The sequence below is a fragment of the Ursus maritimus genome, unplaced genomic scaffold, assembly GCF_017311325.1.
Source record: "Ursus maritimus isolate PB19 unplaced genomic scaffold, ASM1731132v1 scaffold_27, whole genome shotgun sequence".
Taxonomy (NCBI): domain Eukaryota; kingdom Metazoa; phylum Chordata; class Mammalia; order Carnivora; family Ursidae; genus Ursus; species Ursus maritimus.
The window spans coordinates 28,895,504-28,907,768 of record NW_024425230.1 but is presented as its reverse complement, the minus strand read 5'-3'; the positions used below and the strand labels follow the sequence as shown (position 1 = coordinate 28,907,768).

General features: G+C 47.2%; 1 protein-coding gene across 1 annotated transcript in view; it reads right to left on the bottom strand.

Moving 5' to 3' along the window:
• PTPN9 (protein tyrosine phosphatase non-receptor type 9) overlaps positions 1 to 442 on the bottom strand; it is a 75,195-nt gene extending 74,753 nt beyond the window's left edge. The window contains exon 1 of the mRNA XM_040642960.1: positions 314 to 442. Coding sequence (XP_040498894.1) covers positions 314 to 376 — 63 coding nt within the window. The 5' untranslated portion in view covers positions 377 to 442. The remainder of the gene's footprint in view (positions 1 to 313) is intronic.
• Between the last annotated feature and the right edge of the window lie 11,823 nt (positions 443 to 12,265).

Genomic DNA, 12,265 nt, shown 5'->3' with positions numbered 1-12,265 from the left:
AGGTGTTCAGCAAATGTCGAGGGTTGGGGGTGGTCAGAGGAGCAGGCAGGCCCCCCGGTCCGAGGAACTTTAATTACCACGGGAATGAGGGGAGGGGGCGATGTGAGGCCCGCAAGCCTCAGGAACAGAAGAGGCCGGGAGCCGCGTCCAGCTGCGTCCCCCGGGTCGCGTGTTGACGGCCTGGGGCGCGGTCGCCGGGGGAAGGGGCACCGGCGGGCCGGGGGCCGTGGAGCGCGCGGCCTCGGGGAGCAGAGGCCGGCCTAGGCCTCGGGGGTCCGGACACACCCACCGCCGCGGCCGGGGCCCCGCTTACCTGCTCCTCCTCCGGGGTCAGCTCCGGCGCCATGTCGGGCTGGGGCGCGGTCGCGGGCTCCATCCCGCCGCCGCCGCCGCCCGGCCGACCGAACGCTCCCGGGAGCGCGGGGAGCGGGTGCCGCCGGCCGCCGCTTCCGCGTCTCCGCGCCTCAGCAGCCAGAGGCCGGCTCGCGCATGGTGGGGCCGGCGGGGCCGGGCGGCCGCGGCGGCCGCGAACGCCGCTTCTGTCTCCTGAAGGAAAAGCTCTCACAACTGTCGGCTCTCTTCGGGGCGGAAATCCTTTTTTATTTTCTTCGCTCCTTTCCCCGCACTCCCCCTCCTCTCCCGGAAAACAAAACAAACAAACAAAACCAAGCTGCTGGCGAGGAGCTAACAGTCAAGCGGGATTTAAAAAGGAAATAGGAACTCAAGAACTTTCTACGCCAGGAGCGGGGGGTCGCGGCGGAAATTTCCCGAAGGCCGCCGGCCTCCTCGGCGTCCCCCTTCCCCGGCCGCGCTCCCGCTCCTCCAGGGCGTGAGGAGGAGTCCTCGGGGATGCGGGCCCCGGCGACCTGCGCGGCGGCCTCTCAGCCCCGTTCCTCAAAAGCCGAGGCGGCGGGAGGGAGGGAAGAGGAGAGGGAGCGAGGGAGAGGCGCCCCCCTCCGGGCTCAGGGCCAGCGCTGCGGCTGCGCCGCGTCCGCCCGAGCCCCCCGCGGCTCCATTGAGAAACCGAGCGTCTCATTCACAAACAGGAGGCGGAGAGGGCCGGCTGCGCGCGGACGCTGTCCGGGAGGGGGAGACAGAGAGGAGCCCGGGCGGGGGAAGCAGGGGGCGGGGGAGGGGAGACCCAAGGGACCGGCGCGGGGAGGGGCTTCGGCGACTCCCGGCTGCGGGGACAGAACACCGGGGAGAAAGGGGCGTGAGTTTTACGGTTCAGCTCCGTGGAAGAGGAAGAGAATACATTCGTTTGAAAACGAGCTGCTGACGGGCACCTCGCCGGGGTTACTTGCTGCTACCCCCAACGTGTGAGGGGCCCGTAATCCTTATCTAGCTCCATGTCACTTGCGGACTGGAAGACCCTGCAAACGTTGCCGGCGAGGTCCAGGATGTCTGGTGAAGGAACAGACCCTGCTAATCGAGGCGCTCGCGCTCTCTTTCTCTTTGCTGGCCGTATCCTGTAATCCCGCGCCAGTATAGCTGATTTTAGTCCCTCACAGAAGCAGCGACCGATTGCAAACCTCATTCAGGAATCATGTAACCTTTGCAAACCTTGGATTTTCACTCTGGCAATCATAGCAAAAAGCTTGGGGGGGGGGCGGTTTACAGGATAGTCTTGGAGTCGGTTTGAGAGGCACAGGGAAGGCAGGACTGTCAGCTATGTTGTTGTATCACTTCAGACCGAAAAGAAATATTCCAAAAGGGATCCAGCTAACAAGCAACAGCTAGTCCCAAGGGCCGAAGCAGAGAGAACCAAGGGAGAGGTCTGCAGACTATTGAGGAAGGTGCTCTGGCTTCTGATGCTCCTTCTAGGACTTTCTGACTTCACCTCATTTCCGCATCATTGCAATAGGAACTTCAGGTTGCCCTTGGTTAGAAAATTATTGTGCACTGACTTGTCACGATTTCAAATCCGTTTTGAAAGCTTGTTTTGGACAAAGTTATTTGTGGTTTGAATTTGTTTTGATGAAATTGTTTTGAAGTTGGGTATTAGGACTTTCTTATCGAACTCTTGCACCCGGAGTGGAGAGGACCATTACGTCACTGACACCATAGTAACAGCAGTGTTGTCCATCATGTGATGGACTTTTAAACTTTAAAAACCAGGAGGTTTGACCAGTAACTCTAGAGTGTTCAGTTTGGGCAAGGCTACTCTTTGTCAACCTAAATAGCTCTCCAAAGATCTTGAGACACTTTGCTCCTACTGTGGCCAGGCTACTCCCGGTTAGCAGTGGTGTTAAGCTATACAGCAGTCTGAGGAACAGAAGGGATATCTGTTCCGGTCTGGTCCAGGCTACTCCTTGTAGGTAGTGGCACAAGACATGTAAATATTCCTGGAGTGATAACCTTCAGAGCAGCCCACTTTGCCTGCCAACACTGGTGCCATAGACTGCTAGCCACATGCCCCAAGCAGAGAGGGACTAAGGGTAGAGGGACTCTACCAAGAACCAACTGGTAGAAATGCACACATCATCTAAATTTGGACTTCATTTCTTTCATCATCTCTTTGCCTGAAACAATAGTGTAATTAATCTTTCATTGGTTTAGAGTATGTTATATCTTTATTAAGAGACATTATCCTATATGCTACTGGCTTGTGAGATACTATTATAAGTTATAATTCCTGCAGTGAACCTGGGTTGAATTACTGGCAAAGATAATCTCAGTCTCTGAGCATAATTCGCTATGAAGAAAACAAATAACCCCTGGCACTTGGATTCTTCTGTCTCAGGTACGTCATCACCCCATACAAGAGTTACAGTTTCAGTACTGCAACCAGATACTCCTCTGGATGACAGGCTATTTATTAAACAAGTATATTTTTATGCCATGCACTGGGCTACCGCTGGGGTTTCAACAATGAAGAAAACATTGTCTCTTCCACATGTAAGGATATGGAATGATTCTTGAGTTATATACTGTGAAGTGGAAACAGCAAGACTTAAATAGTGTACATAATGACGTCATTTGTACAAAGAAAAAAAAAGAACATATAAACTTTATACATAGAAAAGGTTTGGCAGGATACACAAAGAAGGTCACTGCGTTTCTTTCAAGTGGGGAAAGAAGGGAGAGAGAGACTTTTCCCTATATGGTCTTTTGTACATTTTAAGTTGTTGGGTTTTATTTTTTAACTTTTTATTGAAGTATAATTCACATACAGAAAGGAGAAAATGTAAGTATACAACATGATGAATTTTCATCTGTATAACCAGCACACAGATCAAGAAATAGAACATTCCCAGCTTGTCGAAGTCCCTCTTATGTCCCCTCCTAGTCCCTACTCTCCTCAAGAATAACCACTATTTGGGCTTCTAACAGCATAGTGTGTCTGTGTTTAAATTTTGCATGTAGGTATACGACTTTTCCCCCCAAATTTTAATAATAACTTAAATATACTTTTCCTCCCGGAGCAGGCAAATGGCTCTAGTACTAAGCTGAAGAGGGGCACCTGGGTGGCTCAGTTGGTTAATTGTCTGCCTTCTGCTCGGGTCATGGTCCCCGGGGTCTCAGATGGAGCACTGCTTCTTCTCCCGTACTCCTCCCCCAATTGTGCTCTCTTTCTCTCGCTCACTCTCTCTTTCAAATAAATAAAATCTTAAAAAAAAAAAAAAAAAGTTGAAGCTGGAGTAGGAAATAGCAGAACCTGAGCGGCACACACCCCTGAGTGGACACAGGGGAAGTTTTGCCTAGTGATCCTCAGGACTCCAGGGGTCAGTGATTTATCCAGAGCCATAGCTAATTGATAAGTATTAAGCTAGAACTTGGATCCAGGCATTCAAACTCCTAGTACAGGGATCTGGTGAAGAGAGTTAATAAAGAGAAAGGTTTAATAGAGTGAGCTAGGAAAGAGAACTCAGCAGTGTTTTCAGAGGCACAGCTGTGTGTGTGGGCGTGTGGGTGTGTAAGGGAACAGTTCTCCAGAACTGCCTGCCTATCACAGTCCTAACAGGACAATGTTCAGAAGTTTCTGAGCAGGGGCGCCTGGGTAGCGCAGTCGTTAAAGCGTCTGCCTTCGGCTCAGGGCGTGATCCCGGCGTGCCGGGATCGAGTCCCACATCGGGCTCCTCTGCTGGGAGCCTGCTTCTTCCTCTCTCACTCCCCTGCTGTGTTCCCTCTCTCGCTGGCTGTCTCTCTGTCACATAAATAAATAAAATCTTTAAAAAAAAAAAAAAAAAAAAAAAAAGAAGTTTCTGAGCAGACACATGGGTAACAAAACTAAGTGCAAGGGAGCTGGCTGGATTTGCTCTGAGCGGTCACCTCAGGAGAATGAGTACAAAGCCTTGCCTTTAACTGCAGGCTTGAACCAACAAAATCAAGTATGGTATTATCATCCTGCGCAGTCAAATCTTAGAGATGCCAAATGGTTTCTAATAGCAAAAGACTGGAAACAATATAATGGCCCATCAGTAGAAACGCAGTAAATAAATTATAGTATACACATACACTGAAATATTAAGTTCATATTTATTATGCCCCTACCATGTGCCAGGCACTGTTCTACATGACTTTCATTCATCTGATCTCACCATCACAGTATGAGATAGCTGAAATTATCCTCATTAAAAAAAAACATCCAGATAGATCCACGTGTATTGATACAGCCTCCTCAGATTTTTTAATGCTTGGCTACAGGGCCTTGGGAGGAAGGTGAGGGTAGGGTTGGGGGAGTGTAGGTGACAGACAAAATCACATTTTTTAAAAGATTTTCTTTATTCATTTGACAGAGAGAGTGAGAGAGAGCAGGAGCAGAGGAAGAGGGGGAAGCAGGCTCCCTACCAAGCAAGGAGCCCAATGCAGGGCTCAATCCCAGACCCCGGGATCACGACCTGGGCCAAAGGCACAGTCTCAACCGACTGAGTCATGCAGGCACCCCCAAAATCACACTTTTATTAAATTAACATGAACTGAAATCTGAAAGTGGAAAATAAATGACAACGAGGGAACCTTGGGGGATGGGGTGTTATGAATTGTACTTTTGTCTTTTGCTTTTAAAGCAAAGGTTTCAGGTCTCTGTCTAGAAAGCTTATCCTCTCCTTCCTCCCACCCTCTTCACCAGACAAATGTGACTCATCCTTAAGGTCTCAGCTCAAAAGTCATTTCCTCAGCAAGATCTTCCTTGGCTACTCCCTAAACTGAATTAGAGCCCTGCTGCTCTCTCTCTCCCTCTTATTATTATTATTTTTTAATCAGAGAGCCGATCACAGTTTCTAACTGTGCCCTTGTTTCTATGTCCATCAGCCTAGTCTCTGCCTACTCTAGTCGACTATAAGCTCCAGGAAGGCAGGAACTACCTCTGTCTTTTTGGCCCCTGGCCCCTCAGAATCTACAGCCTAGCACCTAGTAGGCAGGCCCTTCATAAATGTGTTGAATGACTGAATCAGTGAAGACAGCCACTTTACAAAAATAAATGAAATAAAATGAAATAAAAATTTAAAAAGATAGCCACCTTAACTCTGAGACCTCTAGCTTGTCATTTTCTCCTGCCTTTCTTATATTTGTTCGGAAAAGAGATATTTCTTTTTTTTTTTTTTTTTAAGATTTTATTTATTTATTTATTTGACAGAGACAGCCAGTGAGAGAGGGAACACAAGCAGGGGGAGTGGGAGAGGAAGAAGCAGGCTCCTAGAGGAGGAGCCTGATGTGGGGCTCGATCCCAGAACGCTGGGATCATGCCCTGAGCCGAAGGCAGACGCTTAACAACGGCGCCACCCAGGCGCCCCGGAAAAGAGATATTTCTAAAACTGTGATTGGAATTTTACAACATTTTCTCCCAAAACATCTTTACTTCTAAAATGCAAAGCTCATGGGGCACCTGGATGGCTCAGCTGGTTAATTGTCTGCCTTTGCTCAAGTCATGATCCCAGGGTCCTGGGATGGAGGCTCGCTGCTCATTGGGGACTCTGCTTCTTCCTCTCCCTCTGCCTCTCTCTCTCTCAAATAAATAAATAAATAAATAAATAAATAAATAAATAAAACCTTTAAAAAAATTAAAAAAATAAAATCCAAAGCTCCTCTCAAACATGGCTCCAAAATGTCTACTGCCCGTGGAAAAGATGTGTTGTGTTATACACACATGCTTTGGCTATAAAAGATCCCAAAAAAATTCTTACTGCATTTTTTCTAAAAGGCAAACAGATACAGGCTAAATAAGGTCATACTGCTAACCAATGTCTAGGGGGACCTTTTTTCCTTGTTTACTCATAGGCTAAATCTATCACCACTAGAATGGCTGAAGGTGTGCTCTGCAGAGAAGGTGAAAAATCTTATCCCATGTAGATTACTTTCCCCCATTACCCAAAATACTTCTTTCCCTATTGCTGTTCTTGGTCATTTTTATTTTTGTTTTCTTTTTAAACTACAATATGAGCTGTCTCTTTCCACGTACAATTTTCTCATCTGACACCCTATGCGCCACTCCGAAATCAGGGGTTAATCAGTCACTATTCTATGTTACTTTTGTACCTGACACCTGTGTCTACAGTTTACCTAACACTCTGATGACAATTATTTGCTTCCTTGCCCATTTCTCCCGCTAGACCATGAGCTCCTTGGGGGCAGGGACCATGTCTTAGTCATTCCTTTCTTCAGAACCTGGTATGATACGCTGTACACAGTAGGTGGTACTCAATCAATGTTTGCTGAAAGAATGGATCCATCCTTTTCTGCCAACAAGGTCCAGTTTTTATCAAAGAATACCAAACTGATTTAGTTACCCTGGATAGTTTGTTGCTTATGAAAAAACATTCAGTGTAAGAGGGAGGTACCATCTGAGTTACACTGCTTTCACTCACTTTGACTTATCTGTGTTAATGGGAGTCCAGAGCAGAATGGATAAATTAAGTCCACAAATAGAACCTTGTCTGAACCAGTTTCAACTTCCTCCCTTACAAAAGCTTTTGTTAATGTTGCCAGCGAGAAGCAGAACTGACAGACTGGAGTTCCATCTTTTATTTCCCCAGTTTGACTGTGGGGAAAACCTACAGGGCAAAAGCAGAGCGAGAGGCTTGAAGGGACTGCCAGCCTGCTGGAAGGAAGCTCACTACAAATGCTAGTGGTCTGTGCCAAGTCTTAGCCAAAAGAACTCTCTAGGTTTCAAATTTTGTCTCTTCTGGTTCCATACTGTCTCTGAGGATGAGGAGAATGCCTCTGGACTAGGCCCCATAGTGAGGCCTCCCCCCCCCCCCCCCAGGCTGCCTCTGACCACTTTCTGTCTCCTCAAAACAGACACAAAAATCCACATTTCAAAACAATCACTATCACTGGGAATGGATGTGAGAAACAAATGTACGCATCCTAGATTAGGGACTCTTGTCTCTTCCCTCAGATATTTGCTGCCTGAGGCCACTCTGGATGCATCTTCACTACTGCTCACCTCCTCTTTGCCTCTGCCTTGCAGTGGACCCATTGGGGAGGGGCGCGGGGGGAGGAGAGTCACAGTCAAAGCGACACCCAAGACCAAACCCCTCAGGACTGGGTGGGGAAACAAAAAGTTTAAATTAATTTGGTTCTAGGGGTGCCTGGATGGCGCAGTCGGTTAAGCGTCAGACTCAGTTTCGGCTTGGATTGTGATCTCAAGGTTGTGAGATCTAGCCCTACAATGGGCTCCATGCTCAGTGCAGGGTCTGCTTAAGATTCTCCCCGTCTTCCTCTGCCCTTCCCCCGCCCCGTACGCACACTCACTCTCTCTCTAAAATAAGTAAATAAAATCTTTAAAAAAATAAATTTATTTCTTTTTTGACATAAAGACTGGGCATCTAAGACAGGGTGGGTGAAACTCAGAAATCAACGTGTCTTACCAAAACAAGCAGCCATACTCTTGCCAAGATCTCAAGGCTTTTGCCTACTTTTCCTGCCCTACATATCAGAATGCGTAAAACAAATGACCACATCTGCTTAAAAATATGTATTGTGAGGTTTTTGCTCACTTCCTTACCAGAGAGGAAATCTGTAGCTATGAAGATCATTTCTTTTCCCTCCTCTAATGTATGTAGTGAGAAATTTTCAGGTTGTCCTTTTAAGCACATTCAGAGAACAAAATATAGTTCTTGTTCTTAGAACTCTGCAGCATATCCAACCACCCCTTAGCAGCCCAACACACACTTCCACTCAGCCTCCTCTCCAGGGTCACTCCTCTGTGCAGCAGAGAAGAGAGGGACTGTCCCTCAAACTGCCTTCTCCCATTCCAGCTCTTCATTTCATTTACCCAACCAACATTTTAATAAATGCCAGGCACTGGGGAGCTAAAGATGAATAAGACCAGGTCTCTGACCTGAAAGAGTTTGCAATCTCGGGGCGCCTGGGTGGCTCAGTCGGTTAAGCGTCTGTCTTTGGCTCAGGTCATTATCCCGGGGTCTTGGGATGGAGCCCCGCGTTGGGCTCCCTGCTCAGCAGGGATCCCGCTGCTCCCTCTGCTGCTGCTCTGCCTACTTGTGCTTGTGCGCGTGCTCTCTCTGTCAAATAAATCAATAAAAATCTTTGGGGAAAAAATGAGCTTGCAATCTAATAGAGGGAGCATGTACTAAGGAATTTAACCTTGCTCACAGAGAAGTTGGCCTTTGCCCTTGGCTCCTAGGAAATAACCTCTAAGCTTTTGAAATGTCCTAAGAAACTTTGTTTACCTGGGGGTCTTTGGCCACACCAGATAGTCTAGCAATGTGACTGGGGGAAAGGGACTTTGGATCACATGTTATAGCTAGATCTCTGGAGGGGCTGGAGACTGAGGTCAGCCAACCAGGTCCAAATGACCAAGCCCCAATGAAAACTTGGGACACCAAAGCTCAGGTGAAATGGTCTGGTTGGCAGTACTCCCTGAGGACTATCATACACAGGTCCCAGGGAAGTTATGCTATTCATGATTCCAGTGGGAGAGGACAACTGGAAGATCCACATTTGGAACTTTCAGGACTCTGCCCCATGCGTTTCTTCCCTCGGCTAACTAATCTGTTTCCTATTACCATGACAAACTCTATCCATGAGTATAACAGCTTTCAGTGAGTTCTGTGAGTTCTTCTGGTGAATTATCAAACCTATGTGTGGTCTTGGGGACTATCCCTAAATTTGGGAGAGAGATATATGCAGTGGGATGGGGAGGGCACAAACATGAGAATGGCTAATTCTACCTGCAAAGGTAAAGGTTCAATCAGGTATCTGTCGAATGGAGTTTTCCAAAGATGAGTAGATATATTTACTAGATGAATGAAATCCGAGTGAGGAGGGACACGGGGGTGGGGGTGGGCGGATGTGGTATGAAACACATGTGTTTGTACAAGAAATTGTAAAGCAGCATCACTGAAGAGCTGGCAGCAAAGGAAGGAAGGTAATTTATGAGGCTGGACAGATACACTAAGGCCAGGTCATGAAGAAACTTGCATGGCAGGTGAGAAGGTTATAGGCAATGGAAAGTCCTTGAAGCAATGCATTTTTAGAAAGGATCACTCTGCCAGTTGTGGCAGGGGTAGATTAGAGGTGGGGTGGGGAAGGACTGGTGGCAGGGAAACTAGGTAAGAAACTCTGGCAGTACTCCAGGATGATGAAGACTTGAATTAAGGCCTTAAGTCATAGAGGAAATGGAGAAGAGAGAGGTGGAGTTTAAAGGATATGGTGACTCACTAGCTATGAAAGGTAAGAAATGAACAGGAATCATCAGAATAATACCTAGGTTCCTAGCTGGGGTGACTAAATGCTATTAACAAAGACAAGGATCCCAAGAAGAGAGCACGATTGAGAGGGACTGTGGGGGAGAGATAAGTTCAGTTTGGGACATGCCAAGTTTGAGGTGACTGGAAGATTGGCTGGTAAGCAGTTAGACATATATAGGAGTTAGCTGGTAAGGAGTTAGCCCTATATAGACAGGGCTAGAGCTCAGAGAAGGCATCAGCACAGACACAGCAGCTGAAGTCAGGAAAGAGAAAGGCTGGGAAATGTCCCTCACATTTGGAAAAGAGGAGACCACCAGTCCCTTGATGAGAGCACTCAAAAGTGGTAGGAACAGAAGTCAGATTTCTGACATGAGGGTAAAGTGAACTAGTGAAAAACCAGTGGTTATAGACAAACTATTATCAAACACAAGTGAATTAGGATGACACCAGCTCTTCGATGCAGGCATTAGAACCCAGCACGGCTTTCTGAGTTAACAGTAAAACAACCAAGACTGCTTTCGTTGCATCAACTGGTTGAAAAGCCTACTCTTTTCCAGATGCGTGAGTTCCAATGGCACTTGAGATGAAATAGGTGATCTCAACTAGTAGTTCTTAGTTAACTCATGCCAAGCTGGCTCTCTAGCCAAGGCAAGCAGGGTAGGCTACACTGGGCAATGGTATCAGTTAGGATTCTTTGGTTGCAAGCCCAGAAGTCAGCTCTGGCTAATTTAAGCAAGACAGAATTTACTGGGTACTCATTGGTTTAATAGCAAGAACAAGCAACACCCCCTGCCTTTCCGAGGGCAAAATAAATGAATTCCAATGGATTCACTTTCTTTGTTCCTCTGCTCAAGATACAGATTCTTGTTTAAGGGCATGCGATTGGTCCATCTTGAGTCCTGAGCCTGATGTTTGGCTAAAGGAGGGCGGTTCCCCCAGATTACAGTCCCATCAGACCACACCGCATGGGGAAGAGAGAATTCCATAAAAAAGAAACTGGCCGCTATTTGGAAGGGTGGCCAGAAAACTAATATCCAATCACAACAACTTATTTACACAGGCATCTTTGGAACAGGTGGCAGGAGGTGGTTTTACAATTCACAAGAAATATACCAGAAGACAGGCTATTCAGTGATTGATAATATTGGCTCCTTAGTTAAAAATAGAAGGGACACTCCTCTGAAACACATCCCTCAAGCTATCATTCAACAATATCAAGTTGTGCTTGGTGATAAGTTTGCCTGGTATGTTCTGTGACTCGTGCATCTGTCTCCCAAGAATGTCCTTTTGTGGAAGTAGTCTCTCCAGACTTGCTATTTCTGAGCAGAGCCCAGCCAAGTCTCTACTGACACTAGCTAGCATGCACAGCTCCTGAAATGATACAGTTGGCTTGCTGAGAGCACAGACTAGGGCATTCTCCTTGGGAAGACCATGTAGCATGTAGGCAGCTGACAATATGGTTCTTGGCAAGAGGAATACAATGTTCCTATTGCAGAATTGACCCAAATTCGGAAAAGAGCTTATTGATGTAGGCAAGCTTAAATCTGCGGCCGGCAGGGTCATTATGGGCGGGGGTTGGGGGGGTCTTCCTTCTCCGATTTTCTAGAGTCAGTTGGAGCAGCTCTGTAAGAGCTCAACACTGAGGCTAGTTCCACTGGGGTGCTAAATTTGTGTAATCCGGCTCCACTTAACCACAACTTCTGCCCAGATCTGTTCCTGGAATTAATCAACACAAAGGAACCAACTGCAAGTCAGACAAGATCTGACCTGCATCCCTCCAAAATTTTGTCTACAGGACACTAGCTAGTATTGCCGGAGTAGAATAGTGAACTCTTTTTATCCAATAAAAGACATCCTAGAAAGGTAGAAAGCAGTGTAAGCAGCAGATTGAGGCCATGGGAAATGGGACACATTTCCTGAACACACAGCAGAAACTAATTGGTTAGTTTTAGACACTATCTTCCACTACCACAGCTGCCAAAGAGCCCTAGTTTACAAATCTAAATGGATCTGGCCAGCTCAAAGCTCTTCCATGACATAAAATCTAAAACCTCTGCACATACCCAGGCCCACCTCTCTCTCCAGCCTCCTCCTGGGCAGCTCCCCAACCCTCATTTAAGCCTGAGCCATGCTGAACCTGCTTCAGGTAACAGAGGGAGTCTGGCCCACTCCAGAAAGGGCAACTGCATACTCTCCCGCCTCCGTGAGAAGCTCCTGCTCCCCTCTTCTGCAGAGCACTTTCTGTCCTGCTCTGAGCCTCAGTCTAGCTCCAACCTCCTCTATAGAACCTCCCTTGCTTTCCTGCCCCAAGCTCTCTGCATCTGTCAGCCCTAAAGAAATCTTCTCACCTCCCTGTTCAGGTTTCTTTCCTCAACTGGACGGTGAACTCCTCAAGGGCAGAATCTGAGTCCTATCTATCTCCATAAGCCCCTCTACATCACTGGGGCCTAGCACTGGGCTAATCTTCTGAAAGGCCAATGTTTGCTGAAGTTGTGAATGAACTCCATTTGCATTTTATCTCTGGCATTGTCTAAACCAAAGAAAATCACACTTCTCAGAAGAAGGAACATATTCAAATACCAAGAACTGCAGTTCCTGGTAAGACCTTTTAG